At 33.7% G+C, this 18,616-nt stretch overlaps 1 protein-coding gene and 1 non-coding gene across 3 annotated transcripts in view; one reads left to right on the top strand and one right to left on the bottom strand.

Moving 5' to 3' along the window:
• Nucleotides 1-18,616, top strand: part of IMMP2L (inner mitochondrial membrane peptidase subunit 2) — an 898,438-nt gene that overhangs the window by 67,502 nt on the left and 812,320 nt on the right. For both annotated transcript variants that reach the window (XM_003802241.3, XM_023508300.1), the window contains exon 3: nt 2,953-3,056. In XM_003802241.3, the coding sequence (XP_003802289.1) occupies nt 2,953-3,056 (104 nt within the window). The remainder of the gene's footprint in view (nt 1-2,952; nt 3,057-18,616) is intronic.
• On the bottom strand, nt 8,963-9,067 carry LOC111722373. The gene has a single exon (XR_002771197.1). It is a non-coding gene; the product is annotated as a U6 spliceosomal RNA (small nuclear RNA).

The raw sequence follows: 18,616 nt of genomic DNA, 5'->3' as shown, positions 1-18,616 counted from the left end.
CTAAAGCTGGCTCGAGATTATCCTAGTGTTACCAGAATTTCTCTGCCAGGTCCTTGGTCTTGGGAAATAGAAGAATGAATTCATGGGCCATGAGTAAGTGATAGGATAGATTGTATTATAAGACAAGAAGGAAAGAAACCGTCCAGCACAGTAGAGGGGTCCGGAGTGGTTGCCGATTTTGGCTGTCTGACTAGGAGTTCATGTGCAGTTTCTCCTTCCCTGCAGGTGGGGTGGGGTGTAGGGGAAATGGAATGTATGTCTAAAATACATGTCACAGCTATTGGTGCCAAAGGCCTGTGGGCAGAGGTTAATTTTTAAACTGCCACTGTTTTTGACATTCTGCTCTTCCCAGGGAGTGGCGGCTTACGTGGAACCCTGAACAAACTTGTTTATGAACCTGCTTATGCCCAGAAAATGGAATCCGTGTCCAGCCTTGAGTGGAGAGAACGTGCATCACTAGTGTGAGGGACAAAGTGAATGGCACTACTGTTAACGAAGGAGGCGAATATAGCAGTATATTTTGGGGCTGGAGTGAATGGAGTAGGATTTCAGTTTGGGGCATGTTAATTTGAGGATTCTTTAGGAATTTCACTAATTGATATTTTTATTCTTTCTGCCAGATTGTATGAATTACCTGCAAAGTACCCAGACCTCAGGAACACAAAACATAATCTATCCTCAAGACATGTATAGACTCTTGGAGAAAGAGGACAAGGGCATAATTATAAGGAATATTTAAAAATAATCACAGTGTATGATGGGGAACTTGGGATTTTTCATCACCTAACTGAGATTGAGGATGGGAAGGGGAAGAAGATGAGGAATGTTAGGACAGAATTCCTGTGAGATTGCATCATGTGATGAAAATTTTCTTTTGAAGTATGAGTTAGCCAGCTGAGAGTAAGTAAAGAGAGGAGGAAACACATTTTTAGGCAAAAATATATGATTATATTATGCTTAGGTGTGAGAAAATAACATGAGTAAAGGGCAGTACTTATAGTTGAGTTTAACTAGTACAACTATATATGTGGGTATGCAGAGGGTCATGCAGATCATGTGTTTTATTTTTATCTTAAAAACAGCCTTCAGAGTAAAGGTGGTTGGAAGATATAAGGATTTTAAACCAGACATTGACTTCATCAGATGTATCAGATGTGGTGGTCAGTAACTAATTGAAAATTTGTGCTTGAAGCTCACAAAAGTAGTTAGTTTTGCAGTATAAATTTATCTATGGTGTTACAATAATGGATAAAAAGTGTTCCTGGCTTACTTGCGAAAAGAGGTAGACAAAAATCACATTCCTCATGCTAAGTGTTAGTATTGTGGTCTGAAGTACTTGTGTACAGAGGAGGAGAAAGTGACTTTGTATTTATGAGTCATGGGGATATTGGTGGCATTTGAAACTGAGAGTATTGATGAGATTTTCCAGAGAAAGAATTTAAAGACAAATGAAGGAACTGTAAATAATTCTGGGAAAAAGCAACTTTTATAGGGCAGTATTTAAAGAAAAATCCTCTAACTGCCATGATTTCAACACTGTGGATTGCAATCCATTAGTAGGTTGCTAAATCAATATGTAGTGGATGTGAAATCAATATGGTTGATTATAGGCAGATTAGGAGCAAATAGAAAATCTTGGAGTATATAGTAAAGCTAATTATTGTGAAATTTTACTGAGATGTTTGTGCGTGTGTGTACTGGGTACAATGTAAAATGCATTTCTTATCATGTGTGTGGTCACAAACTTTTGAACACCAATAAAAGAAACCAAGGAAGAACAATCAGGAATAATTTAATCACACTTGTTCTTCATTATTCTGATGACAAGGATAACAAAGATGACAGTGAAAGTGCAGTAGGGAGGAGATTTTCTAATTTTCTTTTCTTTTCTTTCTTTCTATTTTTTTTTTTTTTTGAGACAGTCTCACTATGTCGCCCTTGGTAGAGTGCTGTGACATCACAGCTCACAGCAACCTCAAATTCTTAGGCTTAAGCGATTCTCTTGCCTCAACCTTCCAGGTAGCTGGGACTATAGGTACCTGCCACAATGCCTGGATATTTTTTGGTTGCAGTTGTCATTTTTGTTTAGTAGGCCTGGGCTGGGTTTGAACCCACCAGCCTCGGTGTATGTGGCTGGCACCCTACTTACTGAGCTACGGGTGCCGAGCCTGTCTCACCATTCTTACCTCAAGTGTCAGACACTGGCTTTGTATGAATGCCTATCCAAATGATAGATATGGTGGGTTCCTGGTTCTCCTTTCAGATTTTGTGCCTATAAGGTTCCTGACCTTTAGATAAATTCTTACATGTCTGAATGTTTTTTGGTTCTCATTCCATTGATCTTCAGGCACAGCTAGACTTGTCTGAGTTATAAGTTGATGGCTCCTTTAATTAGGCCCAAATGGGGACCAGGACCCTTGGTATATGATTTCTCAAGAAAAGGGAGGTCAAGGTGGGAAATCCCTACTTATTTTTATTATTATCCCACCACCTGTTTCTTTTACTCCCTTTAGTTCTTCATATAGGTGTTTTTCTGGTTCATTTGAAATTATTTCCTCATTTGCCCAGTTGGAACAATAATGTGTATTTCCATGGAATTAGATCCTATCTGAATATTGTGTTGGAAGGTTTGACTCACTTCTTCCTCATATTTTTAAATCCTTCTTAAAGCTTTCCAGATCTCTTAACTTGAGTTTAGTAAAGATTTGAATATCTAGCACATTTTCCTTTCAAATAAGTATTGGTACTTTATTTTTTTCTGGCTCATATGTGAAGAATTCTGATGAGCCTTTTTGAAAACTCATCATTGGCAGTTACTTTAGAACAGCAATTTATTGAAAGGCACTATGTTAGACGTGTTTTATTGCATTCTACTCAAGGTACGCGGTGCAAGGAACCATGAAGATTGAAAAATGCAAATGATAGATGTATCTCTTTCTCCTTATTTTCTAGCCTTGTTTGAATCCTGGGGGCAGCCAGTCATCTGATGTGGTACTTTTGAACCATTGGAAAGCAAGGAATTTTGAAGTACAGCGTGGTGACATTGTGTCACTGGTGTAAGTAATGCAGAAGCATACTATATTTATACGTAAAATTATTTGTGCTTAAGCCAATTTAACTGGTAATCCATTGTTGATACCATATTGCCAATTATTAAATGAATAAATATATTTTAAGTATTTTTTTTTTAAAATCAGTTTTGAACTTTAACAGTTCTATAAAAGAGCATTTTTTCTTTTACATTTAGACTATATTAGTTGATTGACATATCTGGATTTGGTTTAATGTATTTAATGATTTGTTGATTAGAATTATTGTACTGATGATCCCAAATATATGCATTTGGTATTACTTTGGAATATTTTGAAATTTTACATCTTCATGAGCAACTTTTGTTACCCCAGAATTTGCATAGCTAAAAAGGATTGCTAGAAGGTGACAATTATGACACGAAATTCCCTGACATTTGTATTCTATATTAGGAATTTAAATGAAACAGCAAGTTTGAGATTAATACTAGAGGCTTCTGTTTGGCACCAAAAGGTGGCACTGTTTCTCTGTTAAAATATTATGAATGATCAGGACCAAAAATTTCAGTCTTAATGTAGAAAAGGAATGTCAAAGTGTGCATAACTGACATGATGATGTAATGCATAGTCCTAGTACAGTCTTGAGTGGTTTGTATTTGAATTTTTTGTTTGTTTTAAAAGTAAATTCACACTGGAAAGACTGCAGTGGAACGTGCCCAATTTATTCTGGTTTCAGCTACTTATAAAAATGTTTTATTATACTTCCCTGTTAAACCAGTTAGTGCACTGGGGCAGCAACTAATGTAGCAGTGTTACTGCCATTTGTTTTAGTGATAGTAAAGATCTACTTTTGGGTAACTTTTCCAATTTACATTTCTGATCCTTGAGTTGGAATGGCCTTTCTGTTTCCTAATTGGGTGGTAATTTAGAATTGTATGATAAAAGCAAAACACTACCTACTTGTTTATACTTAACCTTTGGCTAGTGCTCTGTGGAAATATTCTATAACTATGTCTCTTTCAAAACTGTTTCATCAGGATTCACTTGAAAACATATTAGCCAGATCTACTTAATAGCTAATGAAGTAAATTCAAGTGGAATTTTGTATGGCAGACATGCAAGGATGGTATTAAATGCTTCTCAGGTTTTGAATGCTTTCTTTAGTGTCAACCTACTCTTTGGTGTGTACTTGTATTTTGTCATTCAGAGTGCTATTTTTGCAAGCTCCTTAACAACCTTTTCCACACTGGGTTAGCCTGTTATATGCTCGTTATTCTTTTGCCTTTGGTTTGACAAGATTACAGCCTCGCTTAGTTGGTGAAGGAGAGGATACCTACTCAAGTAAAGGAGGACACACTTTACAGACAACAGTGTAGTGTGTTCTTTTTTTCTTTCCCACGAGAAACCTGCTAACTGTCTCTAAGTAAGTGAATTTCAATAGGTCATTGAAAAATGTAAAAAAGCTTCTTGAAATTCAAGGTTGCAAGTGTCCATAAAAGTACCCTACCATATCATGAATCATTAAAAAGGGAACATTAATCTCTTGTATAAACAATAAAGAAATTTATATTTGTTACATAATTAATTTTAAAACATTATATTCAAATTGGGGTTTATATGATAAATTACAGCTATTCCAGGTTGACCATATCTTTTTTTGTGAACTGTATTTTTAATGAGTCAATCATGCACTATATGTTCTTTTAAATATGAATAACAAACTTTCTTTTATAATGGTTGTTGCTAGTAGCATTTACATAAAAGAATGCTTAGTGATTGCTGTTATATTATTTAACAAGAAATAGTCATGAAGAAATATTATTGCTTTCTTTGAGAAAAAACAAAAGTCTGATACTAAATTCTTCTTTTGCACAATGAGATATTACATTATTTAAAATATCTTTTCAGTTTATGAGCAAAAATACTTTGTAGAAACATATCTTTATATTTTCATACAATTCATAGACTGCTTCATTTTAAAAGACTGATTTGATTAATGTTCCTGATATACATTTAATTCATGTCAAACATCATTGAATATTTGTTTTTCTTACAAAGTGCATCAGTCTGGTTTTGAACTAGATGATAATTTTCATTACTACAATGGAATATCCTATCTATTTAATAAATATGTGAGTAACACAGAAATTTATATCTGTTGACTATAAAGCTAAATATAAAATGTACTTTATCATTTTGTTTGGAAATTGACAGTAATAATGCTTCATTGATAACATAAGTAATTTTTGAAAACAAAGTAATTTGAACTTTTTATTACTTTAAAACATTCTGGGATGGTTTGTGATGTATTCAGATGTGTGGAAATATTATAGTAGAAATGCTATAGTATTTTATAGACATTTCTAGAGAATTTATAGTTTGCAAATTCATGTTTAAATCAGTAGAGCTTATGTAACTTTGTAACCAGAGAACTAATCAAAACAATAACAATCTCACTAAAAATGCTAACACTTTAAAAGATATGAAATTTTTAATAAACTGTAGTAAAAGTAGCATTTTAGTTAAAACAGAAAAGATGAAGGTAGCCTGATTATAGGTGATATAAGGAAAAGTTGTGGCTAACTGCAGATACAAGGGTAGAAACACATTATCATCAGAAATTTCAGGTAGAAAAAAGCTTCTAAACTTTGCACCATCTGAGATGTATTTTCTGCTCATTGTTTTGTGTTTCTTTTGTTTATTTATTTATAAACCATGATGAGGTCTAACTTTGCAATAAACAATTCTAAGAAGAAAGTTGGATGTATAATACTGATTCCTTCCTGGCTTGCTGCCATTAGTCTACTTGGCCTTCAGTTGCTGTTACTAATAAGGCAAAACGTTAATGATCTGGGGAAAAAAATTACATGTGATCCAATGTAATTTCTGCACTGCACTGAAATCTTTTTTCCATTTGCCAGTTGTCTGTGTTAACTCATTTTATGTTCATGGTAATTCATGTTACAGAAACACATAATATATAGCAGAACAGGCTGTTCCTTGTATTGCAAGGGGCTTTGTTCAGAACTTGTCTTCCAATTCTGTTTCCTAAAGCATGAGTAGTACAGGGAAAGGAGGTAGATGGATATAGGTAAGTTTCTTTTTATCTCTTCCTTATCTTGTCTCTCTCTTTCTGTAAAAAATTTGGTTACAGTGGAGTTATTGTTTAAGCATGTTATTCAGTAATGTTAATTCAAAAGATATATTTATATAATAACATCACTGGTTGCACAAAATGTGGTTTGCTGTCATCAGCTTTTCAGTATTACTGAGTATATATAGACAGCCTCATACTCTCTCAGTGGATTTACAAACTAATAGTAGAGATTAAGGTGGATTTTCTATATCTTTGAATTGACTTTTCATTAACCTATGTGATGGCCTTGGTGCAACAGGCTTAACATGCTAGTAGCACTATTTCATGGTAATATATATTGCTCAATGGATCCACTGGGACAGAGGTTCTTTCAACAATAACTTTCCAAATAATTACACTTAGAAGTGCTTTAACCTTATTTTTATTTAAAGAAAAGTTGCAAAAATAGTATAGGGAGTGCCCATATACTCTGTAATATTAGCATTATGCACAACCATAGTTCAATTATTGAAGTCAAGAAATTGACACCAATACAATATTATTAGCTAATCTATAGACCTTCCTCACATTTCACCAGTTTTTCACTAATTGTCCTTTTCTCAGCTGAGATCTCATATAAGATCCCATCTTTAATTTTTATTTTTCATGTCATTCTATTCTCCTTCAATTTGTGGTAGTTCCTCAGTTTTTCTTTGTCTTTTATGATCTTGATGCTTTTGAAGGATACTGGCTAGTTATTTTGTGGTATGCTGCTCAACTTTTTTCATGTTTGAGGCCAGTCTCTCTTCAAATAGGGAAGCACTGATGTTGATGGCAGATGCTGAGGAGGCTGCAGCATTGGTAGCAGATAAATGAGTGAGAAACTCTGGCTGAGTAGGCAGCAGGGCCAGCTGGGGAGGTGGATGAACTAGGCAGAGGAGAAGGACGTGGGTCTCTCTTTCAGGCACAGGCCTTTTTAGTTTCTTAAGACCGCATACTTGCACCACAACTAGAAGGATCCATGCTTCCTAGAAATTGGGTCAAATTTATAGCTGCTAGGAAGCAAGGAGGGAGAGCTGTGAAGGTGGAGGAAAAGGCTACAGTTTATAGGAAAGATAGAAGGTGCTAGATCACAGATTTCATTATTTTGAACCATTGTTCAATTCCAGAATAGAAAGTTAAGGTGAAGGAATTATTTAATGAGCATCCTGGATATACACATTGTGCTAAGTACTTCGGGTATGCCATTTTTATTTAATTCTCATATCTGGAGATGGTTATTTCTAACATCATGGAATTGAGATTCATAGTAAGTAAATGGCAAATAAATAGCAAAGCCAGAATTTGAGTCTAGGTGCATTTGACTTTAAACACTATCTGATACAGTAGACACATGTAGTTATTAAGTCCTTGAAATGTAGCTACTGCTACTTGTTAAAATGATAATATTTTGGATATTTACAGGAAAATAAATATATTATGAAAATTTCTCCTGTTTATTTTTCCTTCTTAGATGTGGCTAATAGAAAATTTAAAACTAAACATGAGACAGACATAATTTTGTTGGGCAGTGCTATATCTAAACCTTTTTCTTTTATACATTGCTGCTTCCCTGGGGTGAGTCTAAGGTGAACTAAAATGAAATCACAAGTCTGAGGTAGAACACACTAAGGTAGTTGCTAGAAGCAAAGGCAGACTTCCAAATGTAGGTAAACATTTGGTTGGGGAAAATGTTGCAGTGATTCAGTTCAAAGACAAAGGGAAAATGGTATGTAATATAATGAAGAGAGACATTATAGTTTTTTACTATTGATTGCTTATTATTTTCTAGCCTTTGAGCTAAGAATTCTGAATCTACTGTTATTTAATTCTTATTAAAAGAAGATCCAATAAAATACATACTGTTGTTACCCCCATTTTATACAGGCCAACACTGAAGAATAGAGAGTTTCAGTAACTAACTTGATAAGAACATGATAAGTAAATGACAGAGCAAAGGCTTGAAATGCCTCACTTCAAAACTGTGTTCCTGGCCATTATACTGTTATATAACACCTCTATATATTGGGGGGTGATGGTGTGGTTGAGCAACTTACCCATTCTCAGCAAAGAAGTCGTGGTGGGTTTGGTATGTCATCAAATTTCTGATACGGTGGTTCCTGAAATGTATAGTAGTCTCTTCATTGATGGCAGTAATACTCTATTATGAACATAATATAATATATATTATAATTTAAAATAAACTATATGTGATATATAATAATAATATAATAAATTATACTATAATGTAATTTCCACAACTGGTTTGTGACGTGCTAAACCAATTGCTATTTTTAGACAAATGGTCAATGTGATGATGATATTCTAGAGGTTAGTATAACCAGAGAATTATGAAGATTTAAGCTAGAAAAATAGAATAAAGCCTTTAAAAAAAAAAAGAAAGATGCTAACTCTTTTCTGTCTTGAATGCTTGTAAATCTACAAAGGTCCCTTGACCCACCAAGGGAAATTAATTGGAGCCTACTATAAAAGGAAATTCATATTTTGAAACATTGCTCAGGGCAATGATGACCCATTATTGTATTAAAATAATGACCTATAATTGTATTAAAAGCCAGTTATCTGTTGAGCTGAGAAAGTTTAATTGTGTGCATTTATCTGTTCCATCTGTACTCATTACCAATTTTTTTTTTTTTTGTTTTGTTTCCTTTTTATTTATTTATTTATTTTTAATTGTTTGGGATTCATTGAGACAAAGAATTAGGTTACACTGATTGTGATTGTTAGTTAAAGTTTCTCTTATAATTGTCTCCTGCCCCAGAGGTGTACCATACATCAGACCCCCCATCCTCCTCCCCAAAATATGGAACTTCACAAATTTGCATGTCATCCTTGTGTGGAGGCCATGCTAATCTTGTCTGTATCATTCCAATTTTAGTATATGTGCGGCTGACGCGAGCACCTCATTCCCAGATTTTTTGTCTATAGCCAAATATTTTTCTGATTTGTAGTTAATATTGTATATTTAGGAGCACAAATATAGAAAGACCATGACTTTCAAGGAAAGGTTCTGTAGGCAGAACAAAGTGCTTAGGTTTTTTTTTTTTTTTTTAATGTTTGTCTGTTTGTTTTGTTTTTATTTGACAGTAATATGATGGGGAGTGAAATCTTTTGTTTCAATTTATTATGAAGAGAGAGTTTTTGGCACTTTTAATTATCCACTGTAATTTTTATTTATCATTAAGTGTATCTACAAATTATACTTTTTCTTTAAAAAATGAATACTATTTTACATAAAATGCTATTACTTGATATAGATTAAACTGATTTTTTAAATGCTATTTGTAGGCATACAAAAAGTTGATGCCCTTAAGGCAGTTCTTAAAAACAGTTTGCCTTTTTTAATATGATATAATATCTTCATAATGTTTATAAATTTAATTATCTAATAAAAAATTTCTTAGTTTAGAGATAAATTACAGCTTTGCAATGTTTCATTGATCACAGGTTTCAATTTTAAATTATTGAGGTTTTATGGTAATTTAACTATAGCAGATCTCCATTGCTTCTGCACATCCCACTTTATAAATCTTATACCCTTTGAGAAGTAACTAGAACTTATCAAAAAACAAAGTTATACAGGCAGAAGTCTCTGAAATAGTGAGTATTTATAACTGTGCTTATTTTTACTTGGAAAAAATGCAGTCTCTGACAACACTGTCAGTTATATTTAAAAAAATAAGTGCAAGACAGCATTCACAAAGAAGGATCTCCCAAATACACATCATATGTTATATGTAAGGAGTTGGGTTGACTTGTTGAGGAGAAGCATTTTGAATATGTTTAAATAATAATTATAGCAGAGAATTAATTAAGATTTTAGAGGAGTAAACAGCTTGGGTTTCAAGGAGGAAATATAACACAAGGCAAAGATAAACTATCACATAGGTATGCCAACTTATCTAAAATAATTTTAGAATCAGTAACCTGTAGAGGCATACATAAAGATAGGCCGCTGGTATTAGTTAGTGCCTAATTTCCACTTTCAGCTATAATAGGACTAGTTTATTTCACCTAAGGCCTGTACTAAGGAAAAAAAAAAGGATAAAGATGACTTAAAGACTTTTATATATAAGACTTGTATATATCTCAAAGACATTGGAGCAGTATGAATGGGTAAGGACCTAAAAATGAAGGAAGACACATTGAAGTGAGCCCTGCATTTGGTACCACTTTTCACTTTGGGTTCTGTCAATATATGAGCAGCACAGGCCAGTAGGTTGAGAAGCCACGCAGTGGCAGCTATGATAGTGCCCATAGTTTTTGGCAATTTCACAGAGGTAAGGAATCACAAACTAGAATTCACACACTCTAAGCTTTTCATTGGGGTGATATCCTAAGAGTTAGGGAGAACTAGAAATAGATTACAACTTACAAAAATTGAAATGTAGCCTATGATCACCCGATCTTAAGGAAATCTACCTTTACTTTTTAACTATCTGTCATTCCCAGAATCACGAGGCATCATGCAGAATTTCTATATTATCTTTGTACACAATACCTGGTATTTAACAAAAATTTATACCATAAATATCGGAAGCTAGGATGAAGATAAATAAAATAAAACAATCAAAGATAGACGTGATCTCTTGGTGATCCAGATATTGGAATGATCATATATGAACTATAAGTTAATTATGATTAATGTACTTTTAAAAATAGCAAAAGGATAATTTTGGCAGAGAATAAGAAGTTACAGAAAGATTTTATTTTTTATTTTTATTTATTTTTACATATACATGTGTTTACTAGGTTTCCACTTTTTGCCTTCACAAAATCAAAAAGGCTTAAAATTTAACAACAATAACAATGTTTAAGATAAGGACTAGAAACAAAAACCTCATAAAAAATGAAGATAAATACATTCATAAAAGAAATCAGACAATTGCTATTACAGAAAGATTTTAAAGAAATTATAGAAGTGAAAGCTACTGTTAAATGAAATGAGGAACTCAACAGTTGAGACAATTAGACATAGCTGAGTAGAGAATTAATGAACTGGGGGTCAGGTCAGTTAAAAAATATCTATAAACTGTACTATGGGTGGCAAAAGTGAATGGGGTACACAATGAATAATATAAATAGTGTAATGAGGAGAAAGACTGACCACCATCCACTTGGAGCTTCAGAGAACAGGACATACAAAATGAGGAGTAAGCAATATCTGAATAGATTAAGGTCAAGAATTTTCCAAAACCAATGAAAGACATCAACCCACAGAATCAAAAAGCACTAGCAGGGTAAATACAGTGAAATCACATTTAGAGTACAAGGTAGTCAAACTACTGAAAACCAAAGAGAAAATAAAATCTTTAAAGGAAAAAAAGATATACTCTGTAGGATACTGAGCACCAGGCTTATAGAAGCAGCCACCGGTTGTTGAGGAAGGCACTGGGAGTGAGACATCTCCTAGCCGCCTTGGAGATATTTTGCTGCTGGGAGAGGAGCCCTCAAGCAGCTGCAGACATTAATGACATAAGATCGGTTGCTCATTAGCAAGCAGGTGTGAACATTCATGGTGCAGTAGGGTGGGAGTGGAATCCCATGGGGAAAGAGTACGTATTGACCATTAAGCACCTGATCCTAGTATGTGGGGCCCCAAACCCGTTGTATAATGCTTGAATACAAGGCCATGGCAGAGATTAATCTGGGCTTCCCTGGAGATAGGGTAAGTCCACCTCTGGCAGCCATGTACCTTCAATCCGTGTCCTGGCTGTTTTTATTCCCATGGTGATGGAGTGCCACAGCGGGCACCCACAATACTCACTTCAAACAAACAAAACTATAGCTGACTTTTTAACTATTAAAAGACAGGAAAGAACTGAATGACATCTTTAAAGTGGTAAAAGAAAAAAAAAACTCTCAACCTAAAATGTGGTACCTATTGGAAATATTCCTTAAAAATGAAAGAGAAATACTTTTTTCCTCCAGATGAGCCCCAGCACATAGTCAGTTGTTCTGCTGGGCTACACTTATAAAACAAATTCAAAGTGTTAAGAATTTCATGATGGCAACTTCAGACCTGATACTGGTCACATCCCCCTGGTGGTAGGTGCAGGGGTGGGCACTTGACTGAAGTTGGGCTGATGGAAGCCATTCCTAGAAGTGAATATATAAATGTTAGGGGTGAAAGTTATTTTTTTGTAAGAGTTTGAATAATATGATTTGCTAGAAAACAAGTCACATTTCCTTTAGGTAACATCAATAAAATATGTGTGAAGGATAATAGGTAGAATTTTGGTTCCTTGGAACAGTGAATATGATGAGATTTTATATCCATTTCTAAAGGTACTTTGCAGATGTAATTAAGGTTACTAATCACTTGACCTTAAAATAGGGAGGTTATCCTGGATTATCTAGGTGGGCACAATGTAGACACTTGAGTCTTTAAAAGTAGAAGAAGCAGCAAAGGAGATATAGCATAAGAAGAGAGATACAAAGCACAGGAAGGATTCAACACACTGTTCCTGGCTTTGAAGATGTAGGGAACATCAGAGGAAAGTAGGAAGGAAAGCAGGAAGCTAAAAATGACCTCCATCTAAAGTCCAGCAAGGAAACAAGGACTACAGTCCTACAACTACAATGAATTTTTCTACCAACCTATGAGCCTGGAAATGGATTCTCTTGGAATGTCCAGATAAGGACCAGACCACCTTGATATTTGTCCTTTTGAGACTCTAAGCAGTACTCAGCCAAACACACCAGATTTCTGTCCTGGAGAACTGTGAAATAAAAATATGAGTGTTATTTAAAACCCCGAAATATGTTGTAATTTGTTACAATGGCAATAGAATTCATGTTAAGTAATTAAAAAGTATAAAAACAATTCTACCTTTAATATATTTAAGGAAATGAACTTTTACAAAAGGTTATTAAGTGTTTGAAAACACTGATTTTTCCTCTCTTTCTTTTTTTTTTTTTTGCAGTTTTTTGGCTGGGGCTGGGTTTGAACTTGCCACTTCTGGTATATAGGGCCAGTACCCTACTCCTTGAGCCACAAGCACTGCCCTGCCCTGATTTTACTTAAGTAATTGCCTAACTAATTAAAAATTGTTTTTTTATTTTCCATGAAACAAATCTGAAAGCCTGTTTCTATTTTGCAGGGCCTGAATATGGGACTAGGCGTCAAGAGATCTTGTTTCTGTTTTAGGTTGCATCACTTATTAACTGACTGGGTGACCTTGCACAGGTTATCTTAAGCTATTCCTTGGGCTATTTTTAGCATCTACATAATAAGAAGTATAAAATAGCTGATCTCTTAGGTCTGTTCCATTTAAAAAATTGTGTGAAAACAGTTTTAGGGATCAAGGTAGAATTGTTAGGAAGCTGGACATAAGAATCAGTCCCCCAGAATACCAGAAAAATATGTTGTATTCTTTTGAAGCTAGAGGCAAAATTGATTTGAAATTTTTTAGGAAGAGCCATGTTGACACTTTTTTTTTTTCTTCTCAAGACAGGATCTCACTCACTCTGTCAATGGGGCTAGAGCTGGTGTCATTGTGCTCACTGCAACCCCTAGCACCTGGGCTCAAGCAGTCCTCAAGTGGCTGGAACTACAGGTGTGCACAAGGACACCTGGCTAATTTTTGTGTTTTTCATACAAGAGATGGGGATCTTGCTCATGCTCAGGTTGGTCTCAAGTCCCTGAACTTCTGCTTTGGTCTCACAGAGTGCTAGGATTATAGGCATAAGCCAGGGTGCATGGCCTATGTTGACACATTAAACAGAAAATTCTGGAACAGATAGGAGACTTTAAACACTGGGTCTTTATTGGTTAATGCATCAAGTGAAGATATGCTCATCAAGATTATGTCTTTAGTTGAAATTACTAAAAGTTGAAAACATAAAAATTGGGAAGTACATGTTTTACAGGAGAATGAGATCAAATTCATTTCCTATTAAAATGATTCAAAGTAAGAAAGTTGTAGAACACTTGTATTTCTTTATTCCTTGTAATTTATTTTGGGAGTAGAGTTTTTAAGATTTTAATGGCTACTCTTGTTCTGATTATCTTCATTTGTCTTATCAATTTAAAATGCATTTCCTATCAGTAAACACACTGTCTACTTGTTCTTACAAACTAAAGATGCTAGATTTTATATTCTGTTTCATAGTTTAGGTCCTAAAAATGTGGAAGAAATGTCAAAAATTAAACTTAACCCTAACCTTGTTTGATCCAAGGTCAGTAGTTATCTTCCCATTTTTCTTTGCCATTTAGAAAAAAAAAAAAAGGCCCTGTTTTTAGTGAGTGGAGGTGGCAGTTGCTGGGAAATGTGTCTGTGGCTGATAAGAAAGGGAAAGAGCTTAAAGCCATAGCCACGAAATTTTATCAGTACTTTGGAACTTAGGAAAACAGTTCTTTCCAAGAAGTGAATGGGAATACTTTTTAAAAAGTTGTTTATTTCCATTATTTTTAAAAAGTTGTTTATTTCTATTAATGAGAAGCCTCAATGCTTCTTATTATAAAAGGTTATTACTCCTTTGCATAATCTAGTGACAGGTTTATTCGCACTCTGGTTATGTTAATATTTACTGACGGCATGAGTATAGGTTTCACTTTATTAGAAATTGTATGGATGCTGGAACTAACTGAAGGAGAAGCCAACTCAGTTTGATTTGGCTGTGGATATGGTAATTATAATATGGCTTTCTGTGTTTTTAGCGATCATAAGGTACATCACAAACATTTATGTATGTGGATTTGGAAAGTTAATATAGTGTTATGAGAATACAGTAGGACACCTTTCAATGTGAAGAACAGTATATCTCACATAAATTTTACCATAGATTTAAGTAAGAATCATTAAAATATTCCAGGTTTATTAAAAATTCATTATTCTATTAGAGGATCTTTAAAGAGCAATAAAAACTTGAAGAAATAATAGGAAAGCTTTGGTAATAGTGACAGTGTGTTAATTGAGTTGAAAGAAGGTAAAGAATGTATTAACAGAATGGATCCAAATTTGGCAAAAAAGATTTGTAATAAATCAAGGAGAGAAATCAGTTAATAAAGAGGCCAATTATCAGCGAAGGAGGGGGGTGTATTTAATGATTCTAAATGAAAGGTTAAACTGCTCGGGTGAATTTCAGTTTAACAAAAAGGAAGAAAAGCAATATGGATAATTAGGTAGTAATAAGATCATACTGAAAAAAAAAAAAAAAACCTGAAAACTGCCTTAAGGTGTTGGGGGAATATTGGCTAATGAACTGAACATCCTGCAATTATCTTTGAATATTCACTTTTGACTTAGAAATGGGGGAAGTGATGTTTTTAGTTATTTTCAAAGAGGTATGGGATACTTTAGCATAGTTTATCATATTGTGGATTTTAAAATGTTAACAAATAATGAAATGGAGAAAAATAATTTATGAGAAGGATATCTTCTTTAGTTAAAATACTATAATATTATCAATTTTTTTTGGTTATTAGTCCTTTTACATTTATTTTTATTTATTATTCTTACTGTGTTGCCTGGGCTAGAGTGTAGAGGCCTCACCATAGGTCACTGCAACCTCAAACTCCTGGGTTCAAGTCATCTTCCTGTTTTTTCCCCCAAAATATGGTGGTGAGCCACTGCAATTGGCCTGTTGTATTTATTTTGAGATGGGAGTCTCACTGTATTGCCCAGGCCGGTTTCTAAAACCTGGGCTCAAGTGATCCTCCCACCTCAACCTATGAAGTGGCTGAGACTACAGACACCTACCACTGTGCCAAACTCAGTTCTCTAAATTTGAATTTCATTTTACTCATCTGTTTTATAATAGAAACACCTTTGTCAGCCTAATTGAACCATTAAAAGAATTCAAAAGATGCTTTGAAGTGTATCCCAATTTATGACTCCCTGAAAACTTTATATGGAAAAATCTTAAATATTATCTAAAATTTTTTCTAATTAAATTATATAGTTATTAAAATATTATCATGATATTAATAGATTCTTGACTATTTTTACAGTTTATACCTTATACATCTGTGAACCTTGAATGTGGGAAGACCTTGGCACTTGTTTCTAGAATCAATATAAGGTCTAATTTTATATGACCTCTGTATTAATGATCAAATAGAGGAGATAATAACTAAGATAATTAAATTCAGGAACAATTCCAAATTTAAAGATGGCAAGATAGTAGACATGGCTTATGTAAAAATTTTAAAGCAAAAGTGAACAATTGTGTGGAAGACGTGGTAAATTGTTTTTGTTGCTCTTGAACCAGGTGGCTAAGCTCAGCCTCATATAGGAGTAACAGTGTGTAAATTACACATTATTCAAGTTGACTGGTGAAGGAAAAAAACACAAAAGAAATTACATATTAGCCTGCACTAGCGAAGTTCAAAATATAGCCATGTTTTCACTTGGCTATGTAGTGAAAGAAATTAAAAGCTGTCATTGAATTTTGTGTCTTTATCTCTTAGTGAGGCTCTGAGAGTTATGGAAATATAAAATCCCTTATACCAAATTCTAGTCATTACATCAAATTAAAGGTCTATTGAGATGTAGCTTGTGTAAATATTCAACATTGTATTAAATCTACCACAGATGCTTATGCAATTTCATCACCATTTACTGTCAAGTTATTCTTCATATAAAGTAGGTTGATATAAACACCAACATGTGATTCTGTCTGCTGGCACCGAAGGTGCAGTGATTCTCTGTAGCTCCATGTTGGGTTGCACTTTACTAAGAGTGGATGACAGTGGGACACTTAACATTTGCATCGTAAGCTGAAAAGGGAAAACTTTAAAATTCTTTTAAGGATTTGCTGAAGTTTAGCTTTAAGTGACACCTGATTCTGTACTTTTGCAAAGTGACAGCAGCCAGTGGACAAGCTGCTATATTAGGAGTTCAGAAATGGATAACTTTGGAATTGATGAATACTGTAACTCCATTTAGGGGTCACAAATAGTAAGGCCAAGAAGAGAAAACATGTAGATCAAGACTGAAAACTCCTCTTTGGAAAGCATAGACACGCTCTGTTTATCTAACTCTATTTGCTAGATTTCTATCTGCCTTTTATCTATGTGATACATTGAAGTAGCAGCAGATAATCAAGAAGTGCAGCTGGTATTCTTTATTACTCTCAATAGCATCATTTTGGAATGCCATAGTAGTTTTATTTGTTAAAGTAAATATAGGGTCTATATACAGAATGAAATAAGCATGCTGCCTAATCAAATAATATTTATTCATTTTTATCAACACTGTATTTTGGAGCAATAGCTCCACAAAGGAGATAACTACCATGATTTTGGCAGTTATTATTAGCTTATTAAACTATCTCACAAAATTAAGTAGTGTGTATAGCATAAAATGATGTTTATTTTTCAATTTCACATGGAAAATTAGCATGAAAAGATAATTCAATTTTTTTTTATTGTGCCCTTACATGAGAAGTATAAATAGATTTATTATAGCTTGGAGTATTGAAGAAATTACTACCATAGATTTTGGTTGGTTATAATTGGTTGTAATTGGTGATTCTGGAACTATGGTTGACCTACAATATGATGTCTTTGGAGGTCTCACTGGGTAAAGTAGGACTTTAAATCTTGCCAGAATTTGAAATGTAATGTATCATCGTATACTCTAGCCATATTTTAAATTTCTTGACCTTTAATTTTCCATAAGTATTACACTGATGAGCACTACAGATTGTTAATGAGTTATCACTTGCAAATGGTAGATAAACATAAGAGTTGAGAAATAAATTCTTTGAACTTTTCTAGGTATGTTTTCTTACAACTGTTTTTAGCAATATATACTTAAATGGCTGATATTCTCTTTATAATTAGTATGAAATTGGGTTGAAATAAATGTAATGTGTATGTGCCTAAAGTAAAATAAAACTGAAATAAATCACAAGTTGACAGAAAATTTTAGCTAAATAATAGATTGACTGGTAAACAAAGGGCACTTTTTGTTTATTGAGGTCATGATTTTATAATAAGATGTTTGAGCATTTCCTATTTTATAAGTCATTTTATTGAATGTGGCATGGAATAAGGGTGTATAACAGTTACTATTATCTTTTAAAATTTAAACTGTTATATTTTCACAGAATTTCAAAAGGTAGAATAATAGAGGTAATACTCATGGACTGGGTTCTAGTCTGGGTTTTGTTTATAACTAGCTAGGTGACCTGAGTGAGCCACTTTATCACTTAAGACCTTATTTTCTTAAACTATAAAGTTATGAAGTTGTCCCAGGTGACTGCTTCTTTAACTTCTACCCTAATATGATATATCAGGGTCAGCTCTGATGGAACTGTTCTGAATCCTATTCTTGCAATATATATTTATTCTCTAGCTCAGGGATGTTCAATAGAATGAAATATACAAGCCATATATGTAATTTTAAGTTGTCTAATGCCACACTAAAAAAGTAAAAAAGAAACAAGTAAAATTAATTTTAATGATATATTTTACTTAAGTCAATCCAAAATACTCTACATG

This window comes from Otolemur garnettii, unplaced genomic scaffold, assembly GCF_000181295.1.
Source record: "Otolemur garnettii isolate 467f Iridium unplaced genomic scaffold, OtoGar3 scaffold00242, whole genome shotgun sequence".
Taxonomy (NCBI): domain Eukaryota; kingdom Metazoa; phylum Chordata; class Mammalia; order Primates; family Galagidae; genus Otolemur; species Otolemur garnettii.
Note: the sequence above shows the minus strand (reverse complement) of the source record. Positions and strands in the feature narration are given on the sequence as shown.